General features: G+C 43.1%; 1 protein-coding gene across 1 annotated transcript in view; it reads left to right on the top strand.

The window, feature by feature from the left end:
• Nucleotides 1-542: 542 nt before the first annotated feature.
• The window catches only part of LOC146866021 (transmembrane channel-like protein 1), a 367,836-nt gene continuing 348,779 nt past the window's right edge, over nucleotides 543-19,599 (top strand). Inside the window, exons 1-2 of the mRNA XM_085640218.1 lie at nucleotides 543-600; nucleotides 3,503-3,827. Of these exons, the coding sequence (XP_085496344.1) occupies nucleotides 543-600; nucleotides 3,503-3,827 (383 nt within the window). The remainder of the gene's footprint in view (nucleotides 601-3,502; nucleotides 3,828-19,599) is intronic.

Raw genomic sequence — 19,599 nt, forward strand, 5'->3', positions numbered from 1 at the left:
GTCTAAGTACAGAGTACACTGAATTCTATATGGTAATGCACAAACACAAGTCCTATTCTCACCGCTGATCACCAATGTTAGAAATGGAGCTTCTGGTTGGCTAGGATACGCACCTGAGCCAAGTAGAACCCACCATTCTATTCAGGGCAAGTCAGAAGCACAACTAAAATAATCTTTGCTCACCATCTGGTAGCTTTGCGTGGGCAGGCAGGCTTATGCTAAGAGCCAATGTGTAAAGGATTTGTGCAACACACACACAGTAATTCAATAAGTACACCACAAAGATTTGTAAAAATAAGTAGAATTTACATAGGCAATAGATAACCAACACAATGAAAAGTCAATCGATAAATCAAGAGATATTAATTTTTAAAAGATTCTAGCCACTCAGTACTTTAGATCCAGATGGGCTGATTTTAGAGCTTATACAGTAATTTTGCAGACAGAGTTCGTTAGCTTATGGCGACAGGAACCGATGTGCTTTCCTTAAGTTTAATACAGCTTGCCGGGGATCGTATCATATGAGTTTGTAGCCCTTGACCATGAGGGGCATGGAACTGGCGTTCGGGGACCACTACGACTCTAACAACCCAAATGAAGGTAGGAGTGAAAATGATACGGTCCGCTTCGGCCCAGTTGTTGATGCCACACATGCAAAAAACAAAAAACGGAGTCCGCTGCGAGGAGAGCAGCAACTTCTTTAGGACCACTTGGCTGAGACAATGTGTTGAAAAATAGTAGAAGTGGGTTTTCGCTGTGAGGAGTGCAGTGAGTTCCTTTAGGACTGCCCGGGTCCGGTTCCGTGATCTCTGACTCCTGCAACTTCCCACAGTAAACCTTCATGGCTCTGCACACTGCCGATGAGGCGTGGCGTTCTTTGACTGCTGTAAACTCCCACAATATACTTCGACTGCTCCTCACACTGTCACAAAGGAGCAGCACAACCAGGTTAGGATCCTGGGGTGAAATGCACACCACCCGTGCTGCTGAGCACTTGCACCTCCTGGGCCCGGAGTGCACACCCTGCTACTGGATGATGCGAGGAACGGACTTGAGAAACGCGTACAGACCTGTTGAAGGCAAGGCTGAAAGTGCGGTAAGGATAGAAGTGTGTGAGTCTCCGTGCGAGAAAAAAGAGCGCAAGTCCTCATGGCACTAACTGGGTAGAAAACAGGCTCAGGCTCTGCCACGGTCAGACTGGCACGGCAAAGTCACAGAGACAGCCCGGGGATGAAGCGAGGGCTTTGATGTCCCTGAGACATCAGGAAAGATCAGGGGGTAAGCCAGCAAGCCCTTGGAGTCACTCTGGGGGGTCTCCTTGAGTCTGGGCCAGTAGGACAGAGGTCGTCAGCAGGCAGCAGGGCAGCGCAAGCAGGCAGAGTAGCAGTCCCTGGGGGCAGTCAAACACAGCAAGATGGCAACCGTTTAGCACAGCAGCCTCTACTTCAGTGTAACTTCTCCTAGGTCCAGTAGTGTACTAATTTGATAGGGCCAGAGCCCTGATACTTACTCAAAGGTGCCTTTGATGTGGGTGAGACTTCTCAAGAGCTTTCTGAAGTACACAAGGATCCCTTTCAACCGAGCCCTGGTTCCAGACTACAATTAGGTAGTAAGTCAGTCCTTCATATGAGGGCATGCCACAACCTATTCAGATGTAAGTGCAAACCACCTCCCTCTCTCGCTTCCCAGGAACGCTATGAGTATGCAGATGGATGCAGATATATCTTCTGTCACACCCAGCCCCTCCTGGTTAGTGGCTGTCCAGAGAATATGCACAAAGTGTAACTGTCACCCAGGCTAGACATGGATTGGAGATAGGCTGCAGGCACACAGAGCAAAGTTAGGGCAGAGAAATGCCCACTTTCTAAATGTGGCATTTCTAAAATAGTAGTCATAAATCCAACTTTACTATTAAAGAGGTTGTATCATTACTATTCTCACCACACCAAACATGATAAAGCTGCTCCTTTCTGATCAGGAACTCCAACTCAAAGAGGTATAAGGGAATTGCCAATGTTAGCTTATGAGAGAAGTTGGACTCAGAGCAGTGAAAAACGTATTTAGCTGTTTGTCACTGCCAGAACATCTAAAACACATAGGAACATGCCCTGCCTTTTAGGTACACCGCACCCTACTCTTAGAGTCATGTAGGGTTTACCTTAGGGGTGACTGATGTGCACAAAAAGGGGAGTTTGAGGTTTGGCAAGGAGTTTTAAATACCAAGTTGTAGTTGGAGTAAACTGCATACAAGGCCCTGCAATGGCAGGTCTGCGACAGGTTTGAGAAGGCTACATGTATGGGAGGCACTATAAGTGCTGAAGGCCCACTAGTAGCATTTAGATTACAGGCCCTGGGTATATGGTATAACAATTTACGAGGGACTTACAAGTAAGGTAAATATACCAATTGTGTATATACCAATGTTACCAAGTTTAGGGGAGAAGCATATGCACTTTAGCACGGTTTAGCATAGGTAAAGTATGCAGAGTCCTATTTCCAACAAAAAGAAACAGCAAAAATGGGAGACAAAAAGCAAAAGGTTGGCGGAAAGACCACCCTAAGAGTAACAGGTCTAACATGCTCATCCTCTGAAGCGGGCCTTACCACGTGCTCCTCACTTCTTAATATTCCAGTTTAAAAAGTAAAATGCCCCAGGTCCCCCCAACAGAGAATTTTACAAAGGGCACACCTTAAAATGTTAAAAACAAGTGCAGCATAGCGGTGCCTCACGCATCTAGGAGGTCTCTTAGTAAGGCCATGCACATGAGAACAAGATCGCTAACTCAAGTAGAGAAGCGGCACACAACAAAGCCCGCTAATGTTCCGTCCTCTGAAGCGGGCACTTAACACCAGCTCCTCTATTCCCAATAATCCAGTTTAAAAAGAAAAGACCCCAGGTCGCCCTAACAGAGAATTTTACAAAGTGCACAACTTAAAATTTTAAAAACAAGCACAACATGTTGAGCGTGGTGGTGCCTCAGGGCGACACCTTACCTTTACCTCAAGGAATACCCTGAGCTGATCGAAAAAAAATAGATGAACTGGGAAGGAACCAGGGAAAGGCTCTATGCCAGGAGCTGGGCCTGAACACCATGTAAACAAATGTTTTCTATCAATGACCTAAATATTTTGCTTGGCGTGGATTTCTAAAAGCAATATGTACTTGTGTCTATGTAGTACATTGCACACTGGTAAAGTGCAGGCGGGTGACTGAATTTTCTGACCATGTCAGTATTTAGCTGCAACAGATGTAATGGCAGCAATTAATGCTTACAGACATTATTACCCCATGGAAGAAAGGTGTACAAATCTATCTTTTTTTTTTTTAAAAAGGGACAATCAGATTTCGTGTGTAATAAAATACATTTCACAAATTTACAATAAAATATCATATTTTCTGAGAAAAAATGTATCTACATCAGTCACCATGACAGTATGTTTGCTAACTATTGCCATACCCTTTTTTTTTAACGTTTTGACACTTTTTTATGGTTGTCATCAGAAAACAGCGATTTAAAAAGAAATGAGGAAGATGAAGAAGAGGGCTCCGGAGGGAAGCGCAAACCCAGGCACAAAGGGCCCTCGTACAGACGATACATCGATTCCGACGACGATGACGCTGCTGGTAAAGCCAAGAAGAACACGGACAACGAGAAGTCAAAGCAGGATGACATTGATGGCGAGAACACAGAGAACGCCTCTCCTGGTCGGAAAGGGAGAGGTAGAAAAGGGAAGAAAAAAGAAAATGGCGCCAAGAACGTGAAGAAAAAAGAGAAAGAAAAGCCCACTAAGAAAATAGCTGATAAAAAGAGTAACGGAGATTCAGGGTAAAAAAATGATTTTGTTGTATAGATTTATGCATGTGAAATTGTATTAATGAGAAGATTCCATGGAACTGTGGGGCATATGTACAAGAACCTATCGCCACGGAAATGTCACTTTTTGTGACATTTCCGTGGTGATAGGGGCTTTGCCTTATTAACAAGGGCTTAACGCTGCCTTGCAAATAAGGCCCCCTTTCACGCTATGCTTAGCGTGAAAGGGGTGGGCAGTGGGTGTTGCCGTGGGCGTTCCACCGCAACACCCATTGATTTTGCCATTGCCCCCTATGTACAATGGCAGCGTAAATAGGAGGCGCAGCCCCAAAATTAAGACCAGGAAATACCAGGTCTTAACTTGGCAAAACGAGGGGAAATGCTTTATTTCTCCTTGTTTTTGCTTTTTCCATGTGTGCTGCCTTGTGCATCACACATGGAAAAGCAAAATGCCTTGGATTGTTTATGTGTAGGAAGGTGATCCTTCCTGCACATTAAGAATCCTTAAAAAAAATACATTTTGAAACTTCCATGTGTGCTGTAATAAGCAGCACACAAAGAAGTGACAATACGGCATTTAACGATTGTTTATGTGCAGGAAGGGACTCCTTCCTACACATAAACAATCTTGCCCTGCACACAGACACCCTTGCACTATGGTGTAAGTGTGCCTGCGTTGGCACTACACTGCTGAGTGTAGTGCCAGCGCAGGGGGAAATGCAAGGCTGCACCATATCCTTGTAAATATGGCGCAGCCTTGGGTTTCTAAAGTGGCAGAGTGAGGCGTTAATCCATGACAGCTAACTCCTCACTCCGCCACTTCTTTGTAAATATCCCCTTGTGTATCTATTTTCTTTATTTGCAAATAATTCTGGTATATTGTTCGCAAGTTTCTCACCTGTCTGTGCTGATATGACATTTTACAGCACGGGGCCATGTAATTCTACCTGAAATTACCACATTGCACATTAGCACATCACATCATGTCATACCATAGCAAGTCTTAACACACCTTATCAACCACAAATCAAACTACACTGTGCCTCATCAGATCTCAATGCTCCTTACACACAAAAAAGAATATATCACAATAGCTAAAAAACATGTCCTAAAAATGGTGTAGTGGTGAAGCGGTCCACGGAGCCAAAGTACTTACTGCAGGGCTGTGAGCAGGGGCTTAGGATGGGGAGGATAATAGCCTCATTGCTTTCCTCATCCCAAAATAAAGCAGATAGGGATACTTAGCTACTGTGCAGGGCGCGGGTGAGAGTCAAAAGAATTGATGAGGCAGTGAGACTGGAGGGAAGGAATAACCATGGCTTATTTGCAAGTCCCTTACGCCACCACTGCTCCACTTTTGATATGGGAATATGTAAATAATTTCCCATGTTCTCAGAAGTGAGGTTGGGGGAAAAGGAGAACAGAGAAAAAGTTGAAAAGGAGAACAGAGGAAAATGGAGTTGCCATTTTTAGATGGCTGAATTATGGAAGCACACTTACACGGCCTCCTTCAGTTTTCAGAAGTTCATGCATTTCTAGGAAACTTAGTGAAGGCATGTTGCGACAAAACCTTTTGACTTAGGGATTTTCTTTCTCTGAGCTTATGTCTCAGTTACAAACTCCATTGGTGATCTCTAGCTTTGACCTCTGGCTCCGACCAATCTCCAGCTTGGCTTCAAGTGTCTGTTCCTTTGTTGTGTCCCACACAGTGCATACAGGGAATGGATCTCTTCATGAAACTAGGCTGCTACACTCTGGGCCTTGTGGTGTACCCTTTACACGCTAGAGCATTACACCACTGAACGGAAACCATAACTAGGCAGTGTTTGTTTAGCAGCTTGGCTTTATATCTTTCTGGCATAAAGTTAAGAGTTTGCTTCAGGAATCTGTTGGACTTTGTTTTGCTCTTCAAATATGCTTACTGACTCAATTGATATATTGTCAGAGTATTACCCTACTAAGATCTCTTCTTTGTATATCCAGTCCTCCAAACATTCCAGAATTGTTTCCTGAGACACATGGTGTTCTCCTCTTATCATCAGCTGTCTTGTCAAGGCGTGCAAGGGTACACTGGTCTGACTTTAGTTCAGCAATATCTTGGGGTGTACATACCTTCACCTTGATGCAACTAGTGCATTCACACGGAGCATCTCCATGTCTAGTTGATAAGTATTGCAGTGGTTCAAAGGCTAGGTACTTTAAGCATTTGTGGTACAATGGCTCCTTGGTGAGATTAACCCGGCTTTTATTATTTACAAGCCTAGTCTTCTTCCACCCCTCAATCCTCTGAGGTATTTATATTTTCTTTCCTAATGGTACATCTGGATTTTTGGGGTTTCCAGTGGACGTGGGCCTCTTCTACTAAGTTTGAAGCTCTCAAAGCTTGAAGATTCAGGTTCTTGTCAGAACTTTACTGTGAATTCCAAACATTTCACACGTATAATTGTCACTCAACATTGAAACCATTAGGACACTTTCGAGTTTCAGTATTCTTTCCAAATGTAGTATTATGGGCATTTTCCATATATCACTGATACACATTCCACAGCTTGAGTCCAGTCTTACTGGCTCCTGTTTCAGGTAAGTTAGTTGGTTCTTGTGCTCTTCTGAACTTCTGCTTCTCTCTTTGCCTGGTTATAGGTTGTTCCTCTTCCACATCCAGGGATACAATTCACCAAATCTTATCAGAGTTGAAGTCTTCTTCAGCAACTTTGCAAACATGCTTTTCAACTCCACTCTTCAAACTGGTCCTGTGTTTTTTCCTCTTCGATTTGCTTTGTACTCAGGACTCTAGACGACAAGCCATAGTATGTGTAGAGTTAGAGTCCTCATTCAAAGTGGCAGCTTCAATTATAAGGATTATACGGATACTGCAAATCTCTGAGGAGGTGCATGCCTACATAGAGCAACCAGGCTGGAGATCGAGTTCCTTTATAAGGTTATGGAATTCTGAGGTGACTTGCAATATTCCCATCATGTACGCCAGGGAGTACTGTATCCATTATACTAGATGGTCACACCATCACCTTTCCAACAAACCAGTTAAACCCTTGGTACATAGCTCTTTCGTACAAAAGAGAAAGAGCATGTTTGCAAACATGAAAAAAAGAAATTGAATTTCTAGTGCAAAAAAATAAACATGTTGCCCTAAATATTTCCTTTCTAGGTGTCAAAGCCATGGTTTGTTGTCCTTTAAGCTGCTGCTTTAATTATGTTCCTTGCCCCGACCGCAGCAGGTATTGTGAGATCAGAACTAAACTGGAGTAAGTTATTAAAGTTGAGTTCTGATGTAATTTCTTTATAACAGGTGACAGGGTGTGTTACAAGTCGCCAATTATAAAGAAATTTCAGATAGATTTTTATAGAGGGATTGCCGAATCCCATGCATTATAAGACAATTGATACAAAGCTTTTCAAAGCTTTTCACCTCTTTGCACCACTTAAAGACCTGCAGAAAATGTTAGTAATTACCTTTCTTGGTCTTATTGTGTCCAGCAGTGCCATAATCCTTAAAATGCATCTGTGTTCTTACGTTGCAATTCACTGAATATGTCAGGGGGTCCACATTTCCTAATTCCATAGCAGTACAGCACATACACATTTGTACAAGTCTTCATACTATGTTGAGGCTTCCCAGCTTTTCAATTAATGGCTCTACTGCTGAACAACTCTGCGCTCAATGTCTGTGCTCTCAAATCTATGACTCTGCTGTTGTCATTCTCAGGTATTCACCTCACTCTCCATTGTTAGCTCACTGCACTCTTGTCTTGTATATTAGTTTGTAATGAGACAGGCTCCTTATGCATTAATTGCATGCTGCTAGATGTAATAAGAACTCTTTGTAGGCAAGGTCACATAGGGCCTCCTTTAGAAACTCACTCATAGACTAAGCTTTAATGCTTAAAACACTCAAATAGTCTTCACCACTTGAATATCAGGTAATGCACTGAATGATTTAGGCTATTTGGCAAAAATTCAAAGTCACCAATACACATGAACTGATAGATTCCACCTCTCATCTTACCACACTGCCAAAAGTAGTCGAATCCACTGATTTACTAATGGCACATTCTTACTAGCACTGTTCCAAGGGACATACAGAGCACAAGGTGTTGATTCTCAGCAGTACTACACACATCAAATATACATAAAGACAGATCAAAGACATACCTTGTCTCTCTGTAGCCAATTCAGCAGCAAATAAAACACCCAAAACAGCAAACCTGATACAACTTCACCACATGTTTATTCAACAGTAAAAGGGCTGTAAAGAGGGCAATGAGTAGCTTTCTATCAGTACGACCACATTTCAGCAGAACACACCACACATTTCAATAACTCACTGTCATGTAATAAAAAAACACATCTAGGGCCTTTCTAAGAACACAGCCAGAATGACCAAACGCCTACAAAAGAAGAAACAGAAGAATACATACTATGGCCCAGAAGCGGTCCGTGCAGGTAAGTGCGGTGAGGCGGGGCGGTGGGAATGTCTACAGACAACAGAAAAGGAATTATTTATTTATTGGATTTTCCCTATTCCGTTGTTTGTCGACTTCCCTCCCCCTCCTGCTCCACCCCCGCCTCACCCCCACCCCAACGCCCCACCGCGCTACCCGCACAGACCGCCGCTGCTATGGCCCTAATTTAGCATCCAATAGAACCAGCTCTGAACATAATGGAGCTTGAATACTCCATTATACATCCCTACGCTATTTACTCCTAATTCTTAGAGATGGTTTCCATATTTCTTTTAAAACGTGGAGTTAGATAATCTATTAACATTTCAGTGCATAAAATACAAATGTATTCATTTGGCATTTGATATTCTTTGAGACATAAAGTATGGAGGGAGAAACAATAGTTTTAGAAATGAATAGATTATAGAGTTCAAGAGATAATTTGGAATGGGTTGTATGCATGGCTCTTGCTAAGACTATGTTGAAGCAAAGTACCATGTATCATCAGTTGGAAACAGTCTTCCAATGCAAGCAGTTTGCAAAAACATTACACGTACCAATCCTTGAGTATAGTTGACAAGCAACTATATAGAATATCACAATCTCATCATTTCAATGAGGGAACCAACCACATTTCTAGAGATTGAATGTGCATAAACATGCAAAGAGAATATGGAAGGATATTGTTTACTGAAAATAGAAGAGAGCACTGTGCTACAGTATTACAGAGGGAAAAGAACACTCCGCCTCCGGATGGGTGGATGTAAGAGTAAGTAACTGGGAATGCTAGGCAGTACAGAGTCACTCAAAATACTGCGGAAATAAGGTATACTTTGGAAAGTACATTAGATGAAGGATGGGGATAACATGTTGGCAATGGGGTTCATTGAAACATTATCCATTGTGAGTAGGGGTGGGCGAAAATGGCGTAATTCTCTCCAGCATAATTACTACAAAATTATTTGCAATCATAAAGCAATTGTGTGAGAAGCATAATCCAGCTGTTAATGCCATTTTCTTAGTTCAAAATGCACCTTTGCATCCAAAATGGTCTAGGGGATGCATTTTGCTCCAAGAAAATAGGCCTTAGTGTTACCAGACACAAACAGCAGTAGCCTGCAGCCGCTCGCTCTGTCTTAGTTTATTTGTTGTTCATGTGCTCCCGTGGGAGGGTTTTTGCAGCAAATTACTCTCAATTACTTAGGCTGGTGTAATTTCGCATCACAAGAGTAATGTGCAATTCCACATACACATGAAAATGAAGACCAGTGGTAAACACTGGAGAGGGAAATTGAGATAAGAAAGAAAACAGTGGACTCTACGTCTCTGACTCTTCATCCCTGCAGTGCAAGCATTAGCCACATTACAGATTTGATTCAGAGCATCCAACTATCCAACATCATGCCCTCTTTGGACTTTACTACTGGCAAATTTGTCTTATGTTTGCATTTATTTATATAGGTGAAAGCAAGGCTGACAGACATTTCTGGATACAATAAATTACAATAACTGGCGGTTAGACAGAATCATTTTAATATCTTTACAAGAGTAGCTAAACAAGAAAAAGAGGCAACATTTAACATAGGTTAAACACAAAAAGCATATTTGTGTCAGTTTATAAATAGCCAGGTCTAATATTTTGCCACTTCTCCAAACAGCATTCCCATAGCTAGAAATGTTTTCAAATGAGCACTGCTATCCATCACTCCTTTGTCCAAACAACAATAAGGAAGACTGAGGGATTTCCTCCACTGGCCACTTTGCTTTCCCTTTTCAGCAACCCCTGCAATCCCTTAACTAAAGAGAGGAACAATGGCAGTTTCTGCTGGGGTGTTTGTGAGACACTACCCGGTCTCTTCCACACTTGGCTTCAAAAGAGTGATAATTACTCTACGTCACCTCCCTTGATGTGTTCTCAGTCACAGCGCGGCTCTGTTGCTAACAGTGTTTCATCTGCTCTTGCCTTGTTTATAAACATATTTCAACAGTTTCACCTAATGAGCCATCTCTGCAGATACAATAGCATCCTCCAGTATGCCTTGAATTGGGTTCCTGAGATTACATTGAGTTCTTAGGTTCATTTATCACATACTTCAATTTTTTAGTGAATGTTTCAACGAACAATGAATGTTTCTTCGAAAAGAATTTGAAAAAATAAATAGTGCCTGTGGTGGGTTGTTGGGTTTCACGTGGAATGCACACCACCTATAGTGATATTTTACACTGCAAGGGCCTAAACCTCTGAACACTTTTGATTCTGTTTTAGTGTATTAGGCGCTTAAACTACACACTTGTGCAATTCGACGGAAGGTTATCCTAGGTCCAACAATTGCAAAAAAACACAGATTGTATCTTGAAACAGAGTGCAAAGACACTTCTGTGGTTTAAGAAAAATGTTGCTGAATAGAATTTTGCGAAAACACATTTTCTGTGGTTCAAATCTGTTTTATTAAATGTTACAACATAAACACAGGGAGCAGGGGATGGCATTGCAGGCCTACAGCAACCCATCACTTCATTCCATTGGGACGGAAAGGTCCCCTGCATGGTAATGAACTTGTACCCCTGCCCTGAGTGCCCACCTGTACTGTTGTCTTGATCCCTAATGCTGATTTTTGTGTCATAGGCAAACACGAATCCTGATTGTGCTCCATGACACAAACTGGTCTCATTGAATGTGCTCTTGTTGGATCCCGAAGGGGTGCCCAAAGCACTGACTTCATAGTGGTGGGAGGCTACCGCCTTCACCAGGAGTTAAGCTGCACAAGAGCAGTGGTGGCAGCTTACAGTGTAGTTATCAGTAGTAGTGAACAGGACCTTCTTACCCTGCGTCACATCAGTGAGGCCTACAGGCTCACTCCCCTTTTTAGGTCTCGCCTGACCCAGCGCATGCGCTGGTCTGGCGAGACTTATTGAGAGGGCTCCAAAAAGTGCTACCAGGCCAGCCTAGAGCTACAGTTCATGTGCGCAGGCCGCTTTGATGTTTGATCGTGATCGCGATCACTTTCACTTTTGCGGCCGCGTGGCATAGCCAATAGGTCTCGCTTTTGGGACCGTCTAAGTATTTAGTTATGCAACTGTTGCATGCCTAAACACTTATAAGGTCCCAAAGGCGAGACCTATTGGCTATGCCAATGCTTGTTAAAAGTTCCGCTGTTGTGTGCTTAACTCAGCCCTGGCCTACATCAGGAAAATGTGGAAGAGCGTGTGTGATGGAAACGTGCTGTGTGCATGGTTACTGGCAAGATGTACACTAGAGAAGGGGTGAAGTGTGGTATAGTGAAAGCATGGTAAATGTGTGTATGCTGGCAGTGTGTGTTGTTAAAATAACACACTATTACAATAAAGAAAGACTGCAGTACTGAACAGTGTGTGCAACCTGAATGCATTTGCTTCTTGTAGTTATGCTTGTGGTGGCATTATACATGAAGATAACACTGCTGTGCAGTAAGTGTGCTGTTGATGTACACTGAGTACATGGAGGATCTTGGGTTCCATTTTGGGAAGTCGAAGTCAGCCTGGTGGAAAACATGAGGAACAGAGGAATCCTCCAGAGAGATTTGTGTATTGCGTCATTCCTGTAAGCTGGGAGGAACGTGCATGGGGATGGGAGAGCCAGGCTCTATCTGTGCATTTCGAAGGGCTCTTTAATTCAATGATAGATCACAAGGAAGGGGCCTGGACACATCTCAGGAACAGAGAGATGGGGCTGATAAGGGAATCATAAAGAGTAGGTCTGGGAGCCAGGTTTAACCTTTTGATGCACATATCACTGTGGCTGGGAATAAGGAACAACAAGAACCGAGGGCCCCCGTAGGCTGCTAGAGAGAGAGGAACCAGGGAAAACATCATATAGCCAAACAGGCAACCTCTAGATACTCCCTTCTAATCAATAATGGGTATAACTCCGACAATTCATAGATACAATTCAATCTTTTATAGGGCCATCATCGGAAAGTATGATACATTCATATTATTTCTCATTTGTTTTTATTTTCACACATATAAATATTTTTTTCTCCTTTTTTATAGTTCCATTAAGTCTAGAACTGGGAATTCACAGTGTTTCTGATATTATTGCCATAATCTCTGTTTAATATTGGATCAACCTGCATAGGAATGACTCCTTGTGCTGAGATTTACCTTCAATACACTTTCAATCCTTTTTTGTACATTGTTTCACTGAGAAATTGAGAGGACTTTGAAATATATTGGAAGTGACGCTCTCAGTGCTTAATCAGAGCATGTGGTTACTGGTGGGGCCACTCATTATTGGGTACCGGAACTTATTTTTCCTCGTAAGTTACTGAGAGCAAGAGAGAAAAAAAAACAAAGGGGAAAGAAGGAGAGCTAGAAATACAGAAAACATCACAAACAAAGAAAGCAGGAACCTGTATGAGTGAGATAAAGGGGCAGAGAGTGTCTGATGGTGGATGAGAGAGCCTTAAGATCGTATAAAGACTATACAGCCTTGGTAGTCAGTGCTTCAACAATTAAAAGCACCAGCCACGGGTTTCTGAGCACAGCGTTGGACACCGAAACTCATTTTATTATAAATTAAAAATTAGAAGCTCTTTAGGATTACCTGAATCTTATATCTGAATTGTCAACTAGAACAATCTTGGGTAGCATTGTGAGTGTTGAGGTTAAATAAATACTAAATATGTCTCTCTTCACTCTAGCTTCATGCTTTTCTATTTGAACCACTGTTTTGAGCCTTATCGGATGAGACAATTCCTACAAATACAACACACACTTTATATCCATTTCAAACTGTGTACATTGGCAGTGCCTACTTTAACAGTTAATTGGACTCATCCAAAAACATGGGATGGCTCTGTAATTATGTGCTAAGTGGACAAGAGACAATTATGCATTTTATGCTTTATTGTGCATAATCATATGCTTAGGAGCAAATGCCTGGACCCCTTGTCTAGAGAATGTGGGATTAAAAATCATGTGGATCGTACAGCATTATGTTACAAAACCAGTCCATTCCTCGCACATCACACATCCATAGTAGCTTGTTATATTTGGTCAGCTTGGCTGCAAAAGGTAGATTTATTTCTGATTATTTTTGTAGAAATAATTTACTGGAAAATTGAGTATTGAAAAGACAATATGGGTGCTCAGAGGTAAATAAATGCATATTTCACTTGTGCCTTTTATGTTTTCCATCGGTTTAGCCAAGTGCAACCACCTCTAGTTATGGTATTTACACATTGCTGCTAACAGCCTAACACAAACCAACAGAGAGGGGTTCTGTCTGTAACGCACTGTATGCCCCAGCAGCACAAGTGAAAGTATATATTGGAAAGGGACTCCAATGTTGGTAATGATTTGCTGGCATATTTGGACATCTGTGCTCTCGGAGATTGCTGACATCTCCCCATGTATGTGCTCTACCTATAAACATGGCAACTAAAAAGCAAGCACTAGTCATATTTGACTTTTAGGCAAGTCCATGGTAAAGATGTGCGAAGAATGCAAAATAACATAAATGGCCCATGTCCCACATGGGCTGCCTTGTGGTCTTAAACTAGATTTGAAATATGGCAGCCGAGCTGTCCAGCAACTGTTTACTTCTTCTTTCTCAGCTGCAGTCTGACTAAAACTGTTTTTGATATGCGAGAGCCTATATTTAGCATTAAATAACTCAATAGTAAAGTGTGAATCCAAGTCAGTAAATGTTCACTAGCGGGCTTCTGTAGTAAAAGTGATTGAAAATATTTTTTCTTACATTGTATAAGGCAGCATTGCAATTGCATTAGCCTGCTTTATGTTTAAAATACGGGGACCAGGTTGGCCTTCATGGACATTTTACCTTCTGACTTACAAACTTTTATGGGCAAAAAGAGGTCATCCATGAGTCTTATGCGGGGAAGCTACAAGCTGGATCCGAAGTGGGGCTTGATGACGGCAGGCTGCTGAAGAGCAGGTTTCTGGTACAGTCATCATTGAAGACAGGGAAGCTCTTGGCAAGAAGAGTCCAAAGTCTGTGCTCAGGAAAGCCTTGACGTTGATGTGTAGTTGCTCAGCATCAGTCCCCATGAAGCCCTGTAGGTTTGGACTTGGACATTTTTCTGGAAGCCAGATCTCCTTCAGTGGGACAAACCAGCATGCTGAGTCTGACCTGTGATTCAACATCCATGGCTGTGGCTTCGATGGTGGTCTCGGTATCCAAAGGTTTTCCAGGCAGAAAGCTGGCAACATTTCACTCCCACTATTTGCAGTTTTGGGATAGGAGTAGTTCACTCGAACACCAGCCAAAGGTCCAGGACCTGGGGGCACTAGTTGAGGGTTAGGACTTACTCTAACAGAGGCAAGCAGCATGGGCAGGGCAGATCCAGGGGGTACTAGTCAGCTGGGCAGTTACAGGCAAAAGTTTCTGGAACCTTGTTGTGTCCCTGTAGCTCCAACAGGAAATCCGTCAACTGACCAGTGGGGTCACTTCTGAGATCCTGGGTTCAAGCCAAGCAGGTCTAGTCTTCCTTCAGGCTTCGGAAAGTAGGGCAGCATTGATTTTTATTGGTCCAGGAGTGTTCTGAGGAGAGGTCTGTGGGGTCTATGTTTATACCCAGTGATATACTGTGGGTGGATGACAAGCTTGGTCTACCCCTAAACCAGTTCTGGTCAGTTCCTCTACCCCTTTTGTCAGGTGCCATCCTGAATGCAGAGACAAAGGGGAGGCAGGGCTAAATGTGAGCTTTTTCTGGTAGCCACAAGGTATCCATGATTTGAAACTCAGGAAGAATCTGGGTACAACCACCCAGGCCATTCTGTCGAGAAAGGAGCCCCTCTCCTTACTCCGGAAGCCTTTTGTCCACTGTCTGGGACCAATACATATCTCACCACAGGGGAGCTATTATAGTTCAGGTGATAGCTGGACACTGGTAGGAAAGCGTTTGTGTTTTAGACTGGAAAATGTTAACTTTCTAAAAGTGTGATTTCAAAAATAGTAATATAAAATCTGACTTGATCATTAAGTTGTATTTTAATTTACTATTCAAAAGGTCCCATTTTTCTAGCTACTCCAAACTGAATTTAGCACTTATTAAATGTAATGTTGTGAAACCAGAGTTAACTGTTATCCTATAGGAAAGTGAGCCTTGCCACAGTGAAAAATAGGTTTTTCACTGCCAGGACATGTAAACCATTAAATATACATGTCCTACATTTTAGATACTGTGCACCCTGCCCTATGAGCATTTAAGGCTTACCTTAGGGGTGGCATATAATTATTATAAAGGAGGGAAGATTATTTTACCAGATCGAAATTACATTTTAAAACTGTACACCTATACTGTACTGACAGACCTGATTACATATTTTAGAGTGCTACTTTGTGGGTAGCACAATGAGTGTGCTGCAGCCCACTTGTAGCATATTAGTGACAGGTCCTGGGTACATGTAGTACCATGTACCAGGAATTAATAAGTAAACTAAATGTGCCAATTGGGTATATTCTAGTTTTTACTGTGTTTAGAAGGGACAGCACAAGTGCTTTACCACTAGTTAGCAGGAGTAAAGTACACATAATCCTATGGTCAACAAAAATGGGTTCAGCAAAGGAAGACAAAGTCTGCGGGAATGCTGCAAAAGATGGTTGTTCCAAACATGTGTCTCCCTCCCAACAGAAAGGAGGGAAAACTACCCACCCTCTAGAGAGTTCTCATAGCTAAGGCTGAAAAACCTGCTGTGGTCAGTCCCAGGGACGGTGAATTTCCACTGTAAAGTTCATTCCATGTTGAAAGATGAACAACACTTTTGGAGTCTCTCCCAACATTTGCATCAGCCATCTGAGGGGTCTGTGGTCTCTCTGAAGTCAGAAGTGAGTTCCAAACAGAGATATGTGATGTTTACATATTCCCTTCATTTCCTCATCTCTCAACACCTCTTGTTCCGCCGCACCCCACTTTTTCATGGCGCCTACCCAGGCTGCTTCGGGTGGTCCCGTTGGGCCCGCCAGTGCATGGCTATTCCCCTTTTTGCTAAGAGAATGGCAAGGGATGCAAAGTTGTGGGATGTTTCTTGTGTGGTGTTTTCACTGTATTACTGTTTGAGTGCTGCAAAAATCTTTACGCATGGCCTCTAAGATAAGCCTGACTGCATTTGTGGCAAGCTACCAGAGGGTTAAGCACAGGTTAATTTGGTGACTTTAGTGGTTCACCATGACAAGAATTGTGGCTATGGCTTGAGAAAGGCTCACACCCCCATCAGCAAGCAATTACATTTCTCATTCACTGCCTGTTAGATCTGGCATCTTTTTGCTTAGTTTCCCCAGACGTGCTACCTTCTGAACTCCTGTTTTGACTTTGTGCTGAATTTAGTTTTTGCTTTCTTTAGAGCTCTGTGCACTTTTTAATTGCTGACTAGTGCTAAAGTTCACATGCTTTGTGTCTAAAATGTAATGGCATTTAGTTTCTCCATGATTGGCATATTTTATTTACTGATAAGTCCCTATTAAATTGCACTAGATATGCCCAGGGCCTGTATATCAATGCTACTAGTGGGCCTGCAGCACTGATTCTGCCATTCACTTGAGTAGCGCTTCAAACATGTCTCAGGCCTGCCACTGCAGAGCAGGTGTGTGCAGTTTTAAACATCCATTTTGCACCCCTAAAGTAGGCCCTAGGTGGCCCCATGGGCAGGGTGCAATGTATTTAAAAGGTAGGGAATGTACTTTTGAGTTTCACAATTACTTGTAGTGAAAAACTGCTAAATTTGTTATTCACTACAGCAAGGCCTATCTCTCCAAAGGTTAGCATTGGAGCTGCTTGTAACACTTTACAAGTGTAACTTCCAATTGGGAAAAGATAGTAGGAGTTAGTTTGGTGTTTCTGGACTCACAATTTAAGGACACATGTTTTAGTGAAGTTCGTTTTTAAATTGCTGGTCTGAAAATGACACTTTTAGAAAGTTGGCATTTTCTTATTTTATTCTGTGCCTCTGCCTGTCTCTGGAATTCAAGTCTTGGTTGGATGACAGCTATGGTTTGTGCATTCCCTCTAGACAGTCACACACAAAGGGAGCTGAGGTGTGCCCTGCATATCCCGATGGCCCACCACCAGGCGGATGAGTCTACCTGAGCTAAAGTGAGAGGGATGTGCTGACACTGGCACCTGAATAGGGCTGTGCCTGTCCCCACACAAAGAGTTGCATACCCCGCTGTAGTGTATCTGGAGCCAAGGCAGGGAAAGGCAAGGTCTTATGCACTACAAAGACCTTTCTTTGAAGTCTTCCTACTTCAAAGGCTGAAATGGGTCTAAGTACTGGGCCTCTGACACCATATACTCAGAACACTTCTGGAACTAAGGACATTCTACCATAAAGGAAAGCTGTTGGGCTGCCCAGAGGGATTGCCACTTTGCTTCTTGCTTTGCTGTGTTGGCCGCTACATGCTGCTTCTTGCCAGGGAGTAAGAGGACTGGACTTAACTCTCTACATCCTCCAGCTCTATATATTCACCAAGTGCTTGTTGGGCTTGCCTCCTGTTTCTGAAGTCTCAGGAATATCAAAGTCTTAACCTGCATCTGGCTGCCAGCACCGTGGCTCCTCAGCTGTGAGTCCTGCTCTGCCAAGTGGAGCCAAATCCAGTTCTGTGCCCTTGCAAGTGAGTGTTTGGTGCTGCAATCCAAGAAACCAACACATCAACACCGAAGCGTTGTTCGAAACCTGCGCATTTCCCTGCGATATCACTGCATCGCCGCTGCCTGCGCTAAAGCCGTCAACACTGCTCTCCGACTGCGCACGCAATGACCTCGACTTACAATGCAGCCCTGACTTTGTCAGCACAGTTCCTCCGAATCACCGCTATTGCGTGAGTCTCAGAAACTGCATCACTGATGTCTGCGACGCACTGTCCCCAACTCCGACACATAACTGGTCCTGCACAGCTTCACGCCAACACATCGCCTACAGTCAAGCAGTTCGACATCGACACCTCAGAACGAACACATGGCACATCAATGCATCAACAACCTTTCCTGACTTTGGAACTGTAGCCATCGCCTTTCACAGCGATGCATCCCCTCTGTTTTTCAGTGCATCGACCCCGAGCTTCGACGCCTCCAAGGTACTGTCAGCGGGTCTGCGTAACTCCTGTATCTGGCCTATGCTCCATCACAGTCAGACTGAAATTTTGAATTTGACTCTGTCAGGCATGACCAGGCAGTCGCAGTTGGAGCTATTGACTTCCAAGCACTGCATGTTGATTTAATCTTACAAAAATTCATATCTTGACTTGTGTATGTTTGCCGTTTTACTAAGATAAATATAGGCTACTTTTCCTAACTGGTGTGAAGTACTTTTGTAGTGTTTTCACTGTGCTACAGTGTGTATGTGCACACACATACTTTACACATTACCTCTTTACTTTAGCCAGACTGCTCTGTGCCAAGCTACCAGAGGGAGTGCACAGAAAAACCTTTAGTGTGTACTACATTTACACTGACTAGGATTGTGGTGGTAACATTCATGGCCCTGAGCCGGAAGTAGCCTGGGGATGTCTTCACATTAAACCTACCCTTCCTCTGTTCAGGATGGGACTGGGATTCCATCCACTGGAAACTCTTCTGTGGACTTTTAGAGATCACCTTTTGGTTGCCCCTCTTTCCGTTGGCGGGAACCCTGTTGAGCTTTCTTGGGGTCCACCCAGGTACCTTCTTTGACACTGTATTAACCCAGAGGTAAGCCTCCTTTGCAAGCTCTCTGGGTACAGTGAGCTTTGAACCCATTAGGTGTTGGAGTAGCTCTGCAAAGCAAATACTGAACATGTGCTCTTTCAGGAATAGATTTTACAGTCCATCATATTCACTCACCTTGCTGTCCTTTACGCAACCTCCTAGTGCATTATTGGAGTAACATATGAAATCCACCCGACTTGTTAGACATTTTATAGCTGTCCTTAAACCTCAAGCAGTATTTCTCTGGGGAAATACAACATTTAACAACAAGGGTTTCTTTAATGGGGGCATACCTCATCCGGTCACCTGTATCAAGGACCATTATAGCATCTCTTCCACTGACTGGCATATGTTTCTAGAGGTTAGACCCCAATTCTCCTCTGGGACTCTGTGCATGCACAAAGTGACCTCATTGGCCTTCAAACCACTTGTCAATGCCATCCCACAACACAACTCTAGGCTCTAGGTCTTTGGGGATGGGAATCCTTTTACCTCCTGTAGGTACCTCTGTGTTATTGTCACCATCTTCACCATGTGATGCTCATGGCTTTCAGGTGCAGTTCTTTCTGGAAGGATTCCTCTAAACTCTAACTTCAGCTTAAACCAATTTAGGCCAAATAGAGACAACCGTTAAACCTT

This window comes from Triturus cristatus, chromosome 2_1 (genome assembly GCF_964204655.1).
Source record: "Triturus cristatus chromosome 2_1, aTriCri1.1, whole genome shotgun sequence".
Lineage (NCBI taxonomy): Eukaryota > Metazoa > Chordata > Amphibia > Caudata > Salamandridae > Triturus > Triturus cristatus.